At 38.2% G+C, this 14,692-nt stretch overlaps 2 protein-coding genes across 3 annotated transcripts; both read left to right on the forward strand.

The window, feature by feature from the left end:
* The first annotated feature begins 300 nt into the window (after positions 1-300).
* LOC133515414 (thyrostimulin alpha-2 subunit) lies at positions 301-4,760 on the forward strand. 2 transcript variants are annotated; one of them, XM_061847955.1, is made up of 3 exons: positions 301-939; positions 1,341-1,507; positions 3,659-4,760. In XM_061847955.1, the coding sequence occupies exons 1-3, from the start codon at positions 852-854 to the stop codon at positions 3,749-3,751; spliced, it is 348 nt and encodes a 115-aa protein (XP_061703939.1). In that variant the 5' UTR covers positions 301-851; the 3' UTR covers positions 3,752-4,760. The 2 variants fall into 2 exon arrangements, with proteins under 2 accessions (XP_061703939.1, XP_061703938.1); XM_061847954.1 differs by lacking the exon at positions 3,659-4,760 and having other exon boundaries at positions 1,341-1,829.
* A 1,275-nt stretch (positions 4,761-6,035) lies between these two features.
* LOC133515410 (vacuolar protein sorting-associated protein 54) lies at positions 6,036-10,127 on the forward strand. Its single transcript, XM_061847948.1, has 2 exons — positions 6,036-6,472; positions 6,549-10,127. Exons 1-2 carry the CDS (start codon positions 6,375-6,377, stop codon positions 9,106-9,108), a joined length of 2,658 nt encoding a protein of 885 aa, XP_061703932.1. The 5' UTR covers positions 6,036-6,374; the 3' UTR covers positions 9,109-10,127.
* The last annotated feature ends 4,565 nt before the right edge of the window (positions 10,128-14,692 follow it).

The raw sequence follows: 14,692 nt of genomic DNA on the forward strand, positions 1-14,692 counted from the left end.
ATGCGAACTCTGTGATAAAACAATGCAAACTAATTATGTTTGGGGTTTTTAGAATTATTTAGATAAGTATTAGTTGCTGTGAAAAGAAAAGTACAGTCAGCGATAAAAGCGAAATGAAATGTTTATCAAAAAACTTATTTTTGTATATAACCCTATGTAACTAGGTATATACGTATAAGTGTGGCTCTGTCAAGTCCACCCCATTACCCTCGCGCCATAACGTTGCAAATACCCTCAATACTCCGACTGGACGTCAGCTGTTTTATGGGTTGAGATAATTTTATTCCTTTGTTTTTAGCAAAAGCTTAACTGAGGCAGTGGTCTTAAACCTTTATAAATATGCTGTTTTTAAGTAAACGAATACTTGTCAGTTTCCAATAAAAGACGCCTAAATGAATTTTGTATGTTACTTTTATAACGTATGTACCTATATACAATACCGGCCAATAATATATCACCTTCGTGTTTTTACGGTATAACTTTGTTTTAAAATAAATGATATTTGGTTTTTTTAAAGCACATTTGCCATAAATATATAACAAAAAACTTCTTCTTAAAATCCTCACAAAAGTCTTGTAATAAATATTAATAAAAACCAGTGGTAAAATTTCTCAGACTTTCCAAACATTTTAAATCGTCTATTTTCAAATAATTTGCTCCGTTATTTATATAAATACCTAGCTGAGGATGGTCCATATTATCTCGGAAATAAAGCCAAGCGATTTGTCACTTTCAAAAATGTTATAAGAATTGTTGACGATCCCTGCATAGTCGCCACCAATGTTAGTATAAAAGAGGTTTTTTGTCAAAACATCTCCATTGAGTTTTGAGCGACACTCAACTATTTCGCCATGCTTCTCAGAAGTATAATTTTGTTGATAACGTTCACGCAGATATACGGTGGGGAAGGCTGGAGAAAGCCTGGCTGCCATAAAATGGGTTTGAATTTTTATTTATTTAATAAGTACAGGATCTTATTATCACTACAATTTTGTAAGATGCGGAAAGTTTCCAAGAAGTTCGAATAGTTCTCGGAAACTTCTTGAACATTTCACAGAAATATATTTTTTTTTCCATTTTATCTTTCGAAAACTATCAATCCGTATACTTTTTAAATCCTGTTAAATCTTGAATGTTAAGTACCTAGTGTGTGTGTTTTTATTTTATTTAATTCGTACTGTAAGAGCTGAAGTGTAGGCGCTGGTCAATATATGTTTACTTGTACCAGTAACGTAAACAACCAGTAACAATTGTCAGCATGGTGGAAAAGGGGCCAGACCGCCAGATAATATCGGTCAAGATGCTCACAAGTTTTGACAAATTTATGAATTTTCCTTCAGGCCACACGCGGGAAGTCAACATACCCGACTGCGTCGGCTTCAAAATCACGACCAACGCCTGCCGCGGCTACTGCGAGTCCTGGTCGCTGCCAAGCATCATGCTCGGTTTTAAACGTCATCCGGTCACTTCGCTGGGGCAGTGCTGCAACATCATGGAGTCTGAAGACGTGAGTGTATTTACAAGTTACTCTTTGGTGAAGGTAAACATAGTAAAGACTTCAAGATCACGACCAACGCCTGCCGCGGCTACTGCGAGTCCTGGTCGCTGCCAAGCATCATGCTCGGTTTTAAACGTCATCCGGTCACTTCGCTGGGGCAGTGCTGCAACATCATGGAGTCTGAAGACGTGAGTGTATTTACAAGTTACTCTTTGGTGAAGGTAAACATAGTAAAGACTTCAAGATCACGACCAACGCCTGCCGCGGCTACTGCGAGTCCTGGTCGCTGCCAAGCATCATGCTCGGTTTTAAACGTCATCCGGCCACTTCGTCACTTCGCTGGGGCAGTGCTGCAACATCATGGAGTCTGAAGACGTGAGTGTATTTACAAGTTACTCTTTGATGAAGGTAAACATAGTGAAGACTTCAAGATCACGACCAATGCCTGCCGCGGCTACTGCGAGTCCTGGTCGCTGCCAAGCATCATACTCGGTTTTAAACGTCATCCGGTCACTTCGCTGGGGCAGTGCTGCAACATCATGGAGTCTAAAGACGTGAGTGTATTTACAAGTTACTCTTTGGTAAAGGTAAACATAGTGAAGACTTCAAGATCACGACTAACGCCTGCCGCCGCTACTGCGAGTCCTGGTCGCTGCCAAGCATCATGCTCGGTTTTAAACGGCATCCGGTCACTTCGCTGGGGCAGTGCTGCAACATCATGGAGTCTGAAGACGTGAGTGTATTTACAAGTTACTCTTTGGTGAAGGAAAACATTTTAAAGATATCAAGATCACGACCAACTGCCTCGGCTACGGCGAGGCCTGGTCGTTGCCAAGCATCATGCTCTGCTTTAAACGGCAACCGGTCACTTTGCTGGGGCATGCTGTAATGTAACATGGACGTGAGTAAACCATATTACAAACACATAAGGCCCACCGGTAATCGATGAAGAGTTAGTGTTTCTTAGCACGGTCGCTGCTTCGCTCGGTTGCTGACTTCAAGCGGCACTTCGCTAGGCCAGTGTTGTCACGACATGGAGTCTAACGACATATCATCGGTCAGACTGTTAAGAGCCTTATTGCAAAGACTGAAGGTTCACCGACAGTCAGTCAAAACATCACTGCCAGCGCGAGCTACGCCCCTACGAGTGTAGCCGATAACACGGGAAAACCGTAGGTGTGTAGCGAAAAGCTCCTATGAACATGGATATAGGCTGGTGGTGCTGAAGTATCACGCGACTTCGTCTGTGTGGAATGACTAACCCCCTTATTCATAAACATGTACTAAAGTTACGATGCCGCTGATCATTGTTTGTCCCTTTCCATCATACCAATACGTCGGAAAGGGACAAACGCTGATCAGCGGCATCGTAACTTTAGTACACGTTTATGAATAAGGGGGTTAATGTTTGATAAAACTGTCCTATTATCCTTCACCGAACTCACACTATCTCCATACAATATTTCATCTAAATCGCTTCAGGGGTTCAAGCGTGAAGGGGTGACAGACAGACACAGTTACCTTCGCATTTATATTATTAGTGTCGCAATTTCTTCAATCTTGTCTTGTAATTGTAAAATAAATGTTTCACCGCCCCGGTCATCAGTTTGGTTGACCGATAAACAGAACAATAAACGTAATAATAGTATATTGTGCAACGAGGGGGGTAAGTGAAATTTCGGAAACGAGTGTGGTAATTCCCGACAGCCTCACAGCCACAGGCTGGAGGGAATTAAAGAGCCTAATTTGCAATATTCTTACCTCCGGAGCTACACATTTTTCATCACATTTGCGAAAAAAAAACTAAATTTTAAGTGAAATAATTCTTAAACATTCAAACAAACAACCAAGAAATGAAAAATGTGTCCGCCATATTGTCATTTTTTGACAGGTTAGGCATCGAAGGCACCTATTAACGTCAGGATTTTCAAAGTAAATTCATTTACGCTTTCTGGTTTGTATGATTTAGTGATACAATTTAAAAGAAATAGCTCCCTAGGGACTATAGCTTTTTTTTTACAATCCATAATTCACGCGGGAACAATATAGGCATTTTTCCTTTAAATAAGATCTTTTTTTAGCTAGTGTGATGAAAATAAAATATTTATTAAAGGCGATTAAACTTATAGGTATTTTCCTTATACGTGTTTTTTTTTTCAGACTCATGTCAAGGTGCAATGTATTGATGGGGAACGGAATTTGACGTTCAAGTCAGCAGTATCCTGCGCATGCTACCACTGTCAGAAGGAATAGAATGTCTGTGACATCCCACCCACAGACATGTATCTAAGTAGACTTACTTCGTACCGCAGGATTGTATCGATAAGCAACAGTGAGGCGTGTTAAGATTTTAAATGATGGTATTGATTTGATATATATTGCTGGGACTCACTGAAATTAAATATCAATTTCAAATCAATAACTTAAAATCTGGATACAACTTTATTGTTGTGATGGAAGAGTTAAGGGTTCTCAAAGTAGTTCATTGTTATCGATAGATTTAGCGATTTTTATGTCAATTAAAATATCAAAATAATCTGTTCTCCAAAATTCTAAAAATAAAACAGATCTAGTTGTTGCTTTTTAAAGTTGGAGTACCTATCTATACTTATATGTATTTATTCTTATAGAAGTAAGTGCAACTGTGAGGTCTCCTTAGATGTATGTCTGTGATTATATTACATTAAGTAATTAATTTCCAATCTGGGGAAATAAAATATCTTAGTGAAATTAAACAATGAATTGTTTGTCTTAAGTGAAATGTTACGTAATTTAATATAACTTGCGATGTAGAAATTAAGACAAAATTAGTAGGTACCTGAAGGAGAATCTTCTTTGTAAACTTTAAAATAAATGTGATTGGTTAAAAATAAACATATCGAGTGAGAGAAAGCCCGTTTTATTCAAATAATATAAAAACATCACCACAACATCACCTTTACCACCCTACGCGTACCTACATACAGCTATACGCATATTTTTGTTAATTGATCTCTAAGTGACTCTTTCTAAGAACTTTAAGTGTTGCCTATATAATGTACATTGGATATCTGCAGCTACTTAACGAAGTACCTACTAAGTACCCACGTTCCAACGTGCAAAATCTATTTAAGGTATTCATTACTGGTACTCTACAGCCAAGAGAAAATGTTCAGCAAGAACAGAGAGTTCAGGTAGAGCACCTGGAATCAAATGATGGAGATCATGATGCTCATACTGAAATATCTGATGGTGAATAAAACTGGGCTTCGTCTGAAGAGAGACCAGATGGAGAAAATAGAGATACGCCAGTAGACATTTTACCAGCTGAAGAGAATAGAGACACTCCTGTTAAACCTTTAGTGGAAGAAATGCGATATCAACTCAGGGACAGAAAACCTGTTATGTTACCTGATTACATAACCTACCAAGCGACATCAGAGTTTGATGATCCGCTTACAGTGCAAGAGGCATTACCCAGGAAGGATGCTCAACAGTGGAGAGACGCGATTAAGGAGGAGCTAGACGCACTTAAGACAAACGGAACGTGGACTCTAGTAAAGCCTGAAGAAGCAAGCAACGTTGTTGATTCCAAATGGATATTTAGAATCAAAAAGGAGGCGGGGAATAAAACTCGTTACAAAGCTCGCTTAGTGGCACGCGGCTTTAGCCAGAGAAAAGCCATAGATTACGATGAGACTTTCTCACCGGTAGTGAGACACAGTTCAATGAGACTTCTCCTAGCCTTAGCAGCTAATCTCGGTCTACAGATTGATCACATGGACGTAAAAACTGCGTTTCTTAATGGTAGTCTTAATGAGAGAGTCTTCATGCGTCAACCACCACACTTTGAAGAGAAAGGGAAGGAAGACTACGTGTGTCTTATCCAGAAATCTACATGGACTTAAGCAAGCACCACGATCTTGGAACTTGAAGTTACACACTGAGCTGGAGAGCCTAAACTTCAAGAGTTTTCTGGGGCAATTCTATATATAAATATATAATTATAGTCCTCCTCATCGTTTTCGATAACGGCGACCCTAAATGAACATTATGGATGTTGTCTAGCGTGAGCCCTAATGTGGCTGGCCAGGCCGAACTTGCTCTTAAATACTCTATTTCTCTCTTACTATGCACGAATGAGAAAAGATCCTGGCCTAACTATACATTCCAAATTTCCTGCTTATCCTAATATCCCACATAAATATGACATATGGTCACCCTAATTAAAACTAGATGCAGGGCTCTGGGGGCCTACCGCGAAAACCGAAAATCATAATTTGCGGGGATCTTTCTCTTTTACTCTCATTAACACGTAATTAGAGTGACAGAGAAAAATGCCCGCAATTGACGAATTTCGATTTTCCCGGTAGCCGCCCTGGTTTGACTTCTCATGTGGACACACTTTTTAGCCAGTGTACACTATCCACCTTATTATTTACGTCCGTGTGTGCTGGTATTTGGTGAAACGGAAAAATATTCTTTCTCGGGCCCGAAATCGGATCTGATATCAGACCTAATAAAGTGTGGATGTTATTTTTTTATTTTTATTTTTTTTTATTACTCCTACTGAAAGTTCCATAAGTGCATCTCGTTCGTCATCTGGCCCCTCCCCTATTTCATCTCTATGATCAAAGAGCATATAATCACTACGTTTTATCTATGATTTTCACCACTACGGCAAGTTGGCAGCCCAAAGCTGTCACTTTGACATTTCGTATCAACGTTTCGTTTCGTTCGTCACTAGCTCATGTCATTGCATTGATGTCATTTGTCATTTTCGACTTGCTATGGTATCGCGATCTGGGTTACGGAAATGTGAAATACTAGATGATATACACAATATTAAACAAGGTTGCCTCGAATATTATATTTTGGGCGTGGAGAGAAACATGTTATGGAGGACAATATCACGCTCTGTAAGAAAACGCCAACCTGGCAGAACTGTGTACATTGCCCCAATCTTCTATTCAGCACCACTACGGAATTTGAAAGGTTTCTATATTATATGTTGTTAAATTGTTAATGATTTTTATATTCATGAATCTTATTTTATTCATCTCGTTTCCAGGCACATTCAAGACAAGCACAGTATTAAGGAAGGTTCCATTATCTTATGTCAATATGGACCTAATGGGATTTGTGCCTCGCTGCAGTTTGGAGATTTACGGAAGGCAGGATTCAAGTATCACGTAAGGGAGTACCACCTGTTCGCCAAGGATGATGCAGAAGCTAACTGGACATTCTATTCATCATCTCAAAACCTCCCTGCAGTATTAAATGATCCTAACAGAGGAAAGCAGAGTAATTTTTTTACGAAAATATGGGGAGACGGCTTTGTGGATAAAGTAGATATACAGCCTAGTCCTTATCTGCCAGAAATTACATTATTACATTTTGAGGCATATTGTAAAAGAATTGTCAGGCGGCACAGAAGACATTGCAAACTTAAAGAAAACCTAGCTGTTAAAGTTAAAACCCCTGTAGTTGAAACGAATTGTGAGGTTCCAGAGATATTCTATGAACAGACATTTGAGTTACATGATCCAAATGTGTTTAGCAAAGTTTTTCCAAACCTTGTGGATTCTCAAGACCCAAGTGCGGCTGTTCGCTCCTTGCAAGAGACACTCAGTACATACCTGGATTTTATAGAGATGAAGATTTCAAAGCAAGTTGCACAGAAATCTGATGCATTTTTCCATGCTATGCTGTCACATGACACTATTATGGAGCAAATGGCACGGGCAGTGAAGACTGTGCGGTCAACCCGTAACAATATTCATGCAGTGAAGAGCAATCTAACTGAAAATCCATTAAAACTGGTTAGCCTCACAAGAATAAATCAAAACTTAAATAATGTGCATGAATTACTGAAGCTTATAGGCACAGTCCAGCAAACCCAACCCATGATCCAGCTCCTCTTGAGTACTTCAGACTATGTAGCCGCCTTAGACTTGATCAGTTCCACACAAAAAGTGCTTTCCACTCAACTTGCGAGGATTCAGGCATTCCGACATTTGTCATCGCAGTTGACTGAAATGAAAAGATTAATTCATAAAATGTTAAGCAATGAATTCCAAAGATTTATAGTGACAGATTTAAATAGGCCCCCAAAGGACCTCACAGACATACCAGAAAGAGATAAAATAGTGTCTATAGTTTCTGGGATACTAAGATTAAAAGAATTTGACTTTATAGAGACTTTTAAAATGGAGGCTATGACCACAATTCAGGCGACAATCAAGCAATGTGTAATAGAGATAGTATCTGAAAGAGATGGCAACACAGAGGTAGTTCTAAGAGGATCTAATGCAGACAACACATGGTTAATGTGCAATGAAAGTATTGTATTTCTCCAAAAAGTGACTCCAAACTTAATTACACTATTTAAAAGGATTTTGTGTTTAAGAGATTTAGTATTAGAAATCAGCCAAATGGATGATGTGACTGGTAATGAGAGTGAAGAAATGTGGACCCATGAAGAGCTGTTATCAGTAGAAGAAAAGTTGGACAAAATGATTGTTTCATTATCAGACTACAGCAATGAGAGATGTGCCAATCTCATTGTCACCAAATCTGACAAGGACTTTGTGTTCTCAGATTTGACTCAGTTGTCCAAATTGTCAATGCTAATTGAGAATTTTTCAGATGATTTGGAGAAAATGACTGGCCACAACAGCAATTCAATGAAGTTGGCACTGAGAAGCTTTGCTATGAAATATGTTCAAAATTTACATTCGGACAGAAGAAGTCAACTGACAATTACACTGAATGCTGAGCGATGGAAAAGCGCTGATGTCCCTGTTGAACTTCAACAGTTGATTGACAAGATATCTAATTCTAACGATATTTCTACAAATCTATATGAATCTATTAAATCTGATGGAAAATTCTTAGTTATAAATAAAGAAAATTATGCAGTTGTAGGCACTGTGCAGCTATTGATTAAAATCCTTCTGGAATACTGTGATGCGACGAAGCAGTCTCCAGTCATCGTCCAGTACTTGATCCATTGCATGTTGGAGTTGACTAGACTGTTCAACTCCCGCTGCTGTCAGCTGGTGTTGGGGGCGGGTGCAATACAGAGTGCCGGGCTGAAAACAATCTCCACTTCAAACTTAGCTTTAGTCTCCAGGTCACTGCAGGTCTTACTGTGGCTCCTGCCGATAATCAAAGAACAGCTTAGCCAATTACAATCAAAAGAGGTGTCAATGACTGGCTTCGATAGTATTCAGAATGATATTGTTAGCCATAAGCAAGAAATAGAAAATAAGATATGCCTCATAGTTAGTAACATGCTGTGCTCGCAGCTGACCGGCTGGGACGCTAAACCTCCAGTTCCTTCACAGACATTCCGAAATATTTCTAAACACTTAGTTAAATTGCATGAAGCGTTGATAGATATATTGCCAATTGAACAAATAAGAAACATTTATAAAAGGGTACATGATAATTTTAAGGATAAACTGAGAGAGCAGTTAGCGAAGATGAATATTGTAGCAAATGGCAGTCCGCAGCACGGCGTGGTGACCTCCGAGCTGACCTTCTACCTGCAGACCCTCAAGACACTGCGGGTCATCAACGAAAACGATGTTGAAGACAATATTTTGTACGATATTTGGCTAAACTGAATGTTAACTGTATTGATAAAATTGAATTTATTGAGAGAAATGCGAAAATGTATTAGCAGCTTGGTTATTTAAAATGTATTTATAAATAAATTTATTATTAGCAAGCTAGCCAAAATCGAGAATTCCTTTGTATCCAAAATGTCTACCCAATTGTAGTCAAATCTAGAATAATTAAGGAAACGGATAGTTACTGATGAATAGGGAGAACGGATTATTCTCAAATATTGCAGATCTTTCTTTTCTCAACTCAATTATGATTTTAAATCAAATATTATTTTAATGCAATAACGCTATTATGTATGTACACTGCTTGATGTTTATTTTAATTATTACTAAACTCTAAATAATCCAGTGATAGATGTATACTTAAGTACTTATAATAGAGTACAACGGTGCTATAATACACGTAATACCTACCTACACAGACTAATGCCGTTAACAATATTGTAATCCTATAACTTTCGCACTAATCTGCCTCACCATACGTACGTAATACAGTCGCCATCAGATATATCGAAGCGGCCGAGGTGCTCAAAAATATCTGAACACGCACTCAAACGTCTTTGTAATAGAAGCGTGTTGAGATATTTGTGAGCACTGTGCCCGCTCCGATATATCTGATGGCATGTACATATAATAACACCACAGCCACGAAACGGACGGGATGCTCGGCGATCACGCCAACCGTCATACATTAATTAAAAAAGAGATGTATCAGATCATATATGTAACAGCCATTGGAAGACCAGTTTGAATTTGTAATATATTGCACAAAAATACGTTAGATAATTGAATACGTTTTGGTACTAGTCGTAAACTCCGATGAGCTGAATGATATGTCGCGCCCTCATACTAAATTAGTAAGTATAGAAGCCCCACTCCATTTTGACTTTCTGGAAAGTTTGGTGCCTGTATTCAACTGCAGTTAAAATGACTAATTTATGTTTATTGTTTAAATAGTATTTTACAGCTTGTTCCATCGACATAGTTACAAAATATACAAATAATTGTGACCTTAATTTTGAAGTTTACAATAAAATTCATGCAACCCACGATTACAGTCGCCATCAGATATATCGGAGCGGCCTAGGTGGTCACAAATATCTGAACACGTTACACGCCCTCTAACGCCTTAACAATAGAGGCGTGTTCTGATATTTGTGACCACATTGGCCGCTCCGATATATCTGATGGCGACTACCGTGATTCAATTCCTAAATGCTATCCTTTCTCCCGAAACCCAAAGTAAAATGCAGTCATATTATTTATGTACAGTACAGTCGACGTCAAAGATATGTTAACATTTATCGCATACATATCTTCAACGTCGATTGTACAAGAAATTAATGGTGTTTAAAAAAAAATGTCATAGCTATATCTAAATGTTGTTTCGTCGTTATCATCGACCTTATTGCTAGGAAATAAGGTCTTTCAATCAGTGTTGGCCGAACGCTAATTGCAATTAACCATTACAAATTGAACCGTAACGGACGGTTACAGTTTACAGTTCAATTTGTAATTGTCAATTGGCTACTTGATAGTTTTTAGGGTTCCGTAGCCAAATGGCAAAAAACGGAACCCTTATGGATTCGTCATGTCTGTCTGTCTCCGTCCGTATGTCACAGCCACTTTTTTCCAAAACTATAAGAACTATACTGTTGAAACTTAGTAAGTAGATGTATTCTGTGGACCGCATTAAGATTTTCACACACAAAAAAAAAAACAATACTTTTTGGGGGTTCCCCATACTTAGAACTAAAACTCAATTTTTTTTTATTAAACCCATACGTGGATCCCATCTATGGATAGGTCTTTAAAAATGATATTGAGGTTTCAAATATCATTTTTTTCTAAACTGAATAGTTTGCGCGAGAGACACTTCGAAAATGTGTGCCCCCCCCCCCCCCGCCTCTAACTTGTATAATAACAGATGATAAAACTAAAAAAAAAAAGATGTACATTATAATACACTGCAAACTTCCACCGAAAATTGGTTTGAATGAGATCTAGTAAGTAGTTTTTAGGGTTCCGTACCCATAGGGTCAAACGGGACCCTATTACTGAGACTCCGCTGTCCGTCCGTTTGTCACCAGGCTGTATCTCATGAGCTGTGATAGTGAGCCAGTTGAAATTTCTACAGATTATGTATTTCTGTTGCCGCTATAACAACAAATACTAAAAACAGAATAAAATAAATGTTTCTTTCCAATCTCGAGGTTCTCATCCAATTACCGAAGTTAAGCAACGTCGGGCGGGGTCAGTACTTGGATGGGTGACCGTTTTTATTATTATTATTTAAACTTTATTGCACATAAAAAAGAGTACAACAGGCGGACTTAATGCCAATAGGCATTCTCTACCAGTCAACCATAAGGCAAAACAAAAACTTCAAGGTGGGTGCAGTGAGAATTATACAAAAAAAAACCGTAACTTTTAAGCGAAATAAAATTTATATAGATAATGGTATGGAACCCTTCCTGTGCGAGTCCGACTCGCACTTGGCCGGTTTTTTTTAATACGTCATAAATGGTACGGAACCCTTCATGGGAGAGTCCGACTCGCACTTGGCCGCTTTTTGTAAATAAAGTCAATCGATCTTGATTTTCCTGAGGATCAAATGTCTATATAGTACTCATGGCATTTAAGCAACACAAAGGTCAGAAATGAGAGTTAAAGTCTGACGCTCGCACTCGACGATTGAAACGCCTCTCACGAAATGATATTGTACGTCCGTCACATTACATTAGTTTGTCCTAAATGTATGGATAATCAAGAAAAATAGCTATTTTGACCCTGAAATATTACGTTTATGTATTATATAGTTGTCATACAATTTATTTATTAATAAAATGAAAACAATCTAATTATTATTTATTATTTTATTTGATACACTAGCAGCTCTTGGAGCTCATGCGTGTATATCGCAGCACTTGTGTTTATTTAGCACTTTTTAATGTTCTAAAATGTGTATCTAGTCTATTTTTGAAAGAGTTCACTGACGGTGCACTAATTGTATCATTTTCTTTTTATTTCTTAAAAAAAAGCCTTGTCTTTTTTTATAATCTCAATGTCTTTCTAAATTCTACTTTTTTTATAATGGATGGCTCATTTCCTATCCATACATCTAAAATTCCACAAACTAAACATGAGTTTAGGGAAAGTCTTATCAAGCTTCCATAGCACAGACTCACCTAACAGGAACTACCTATTATAGACTTTACTACTCGAAAATAAGGTTTAAAACTGCAAAGAGTAGGGAAGCTTACACCAACAGCTATATTTACATGATCCAAGCAGACTGATAACTTGATAAGACATAAGACAGCATTACCTTCATGTTTCCAATTATAGTTATGGAATAATAAAAACAAATTTTTACTTTTCTTAATATTTATCTCAAATTGGCTAAAACCTAATCTTTTTACATACTTAAATTATCTGGTAGATCAATGCCGGATTTAGAGGTCTGGAGGCCTCGGGCAATAAAGGAGTCGAGGCCCCCAGGCCCCAAATTATTTTCCAAATAAAATGGTAAATTTTCCGAAGTCTCTATTGTGGGGGCCCTCTATTGTGGAGGCCCCGGGGCTGTAGCCCCGGTTGCCCTCCCCTAAATCCGGCCCTGTGGTAGATAATTTTTGATCTCTTTGAACACTTCTTCAGATCAAACAACTTTTATCTTAGGATTAATGATCATCTCTTTCCTTCACTCGGCAAGTCGATTTTCACCCTTTATACACAACGTGGTTAATTGAAAATGTAAACCTATTACAAAGACATAAAGGTACGGTCGCCATCAGATATATCGGAACGGGCAAGGTACTCGCAGATATCTCAACACGCCTTTATTGTCAAAGTGTTAGTGCGTGTGCAGATATTTTTGAGCACGTCGGCCGCTCCGATATATTTGTACATCGATGGTCATTTAAGAGTGTTGCTGTTAAAGCAGAGACGCTTTCCACATAGGTATTCGTATTACGCTACGTACAAATAGTCAAATCAGATAAACGTCAGTCCGTGCAATAAGTATAACATTGGCCGAGATTTTCGACAGAGTGGTAAGCTCTTAAAGGTTACTCCGGTTGGTTAAATGCTCTAAGGGTCAATGTACGAAAATCTATCTGGAAAGCGCCTCTTCTTTAGTACAAACAAAGAGAATTTGAAATAGAGGGGGATTGACAAAGAACACTTTGTAGCCACGGTTAATTTACTGTCATCTTTAGACACATGATTAAAACTTTTAGAGCGCCATTTAAGTTTGATCCTTATTCTTTCACTGATATGTGTTAAATTTATTAAATATCAAAAAGTGCCGTCATCTAATAGATCATAGGCCAAAGGTATGGCGGCATCGTTTCGAGCGATTTGACAATCCACCTCTATTACAAATTCTCTTTGGTACAAACATTACACTATCAAACATCATTGACAAGTCACTAATGAACTGTATGTTATAAGCAATAAGGTTCACATATGACCACATATTAAATCACATTTATAACCGGGTCTATAGCAAAATTATTTTACTACCTTTATTTACCGACGTTGCGACACTTCACTGCTCATGGTCGCGGCTAACTGATGTCCCAGCAAATAAAAATTACATAATCTTATCCCCCCATCTCCGTTCTGCCACCGTGGGACTAGACGCGGACTTGCGTTTCACCCTTACGTCGTTACTTTACCACTGATCCGCACTAAACGCTACGCATCCAGCTTTATCATGCGAACGGCTAAGGAGTGGAATTCACTTCCTGCAAATCTATTCCCAGTCCACTATAACTTGGACCTTTTTAAATCGAGAGTGAATAGACATCTTTTAGGTAAGCATGTTCCATCCTAGACTACATCGGTACTTACCATCAGGTGAGATTGTGGTCAAATGCGTACCTTTTCGGAATAAAAAAAATAAAGGTAATAAAATAAATTCGCTATCATAGAGGTACAATAAGTACATGCTCTTATGGAACTTTCAGTAGGAGTAGCAGAGAAAGCGCGATGATTGTTTGTCCTTGTCACACTCTCTTTTTTTATTACCCACCGTAAATTTTAGTATGGATTTTGGTGGGAAACAAATAACCCGACCAAATTACGTAGGTTGCTTTTGGTATGTTGTCAGTAATGTTAAAACGTGTTTTTAATTTTGCGCATTGTGTATATTCTGCCCCTCATGGGCGCACGCGTATAGCACTTCTATGTGATCCTACTATCTATGTTCGCTATAAACCTGGTTACAAATGTGATTTAAGAACCCATCAACGTGCTCACTAGCGCCACTGCTAAATAATTGTGATTATTCAAATTTAACGATAAATATACAAAAAAAAGGGGGCCGCTAGGTACTGTATTTTGTATTTAAGTACCTTTTGAATACTTACATCATAATAGTTTATACGTCGCTGGATTCATCAATCTAGGCGCCCAAAGTTAAAACGGCCGTTTTCGTTTTGAGTTCGTAGATCTATGAATCCAGCAACATAAAAACTATTTTGATCTATTCAAAAGGTACTTAAATACAAAATACATTACGTAGCGGCCCCCTTTTTAGGGTTCCGTAGCCAAATGGCAAAAAACGGAACCCTTATAG

The sequence above is a fragment of the Cydia pomonella genome, chromosome 2 (assembly GCF_033807575.1).
Source record: "Cydia pomonella isolate Wapato2018A chromosome 2, ilCydPomo1, whole genome shotgun sequence".
In the NCBI taxonomy this organism is placed as follows: domain Eukaryota; kingdom Metazoa; phylum Arthropoda; class Insecta; order Lepidoptera; family Tortricidae; genus Cydia; species Cydia pomonella.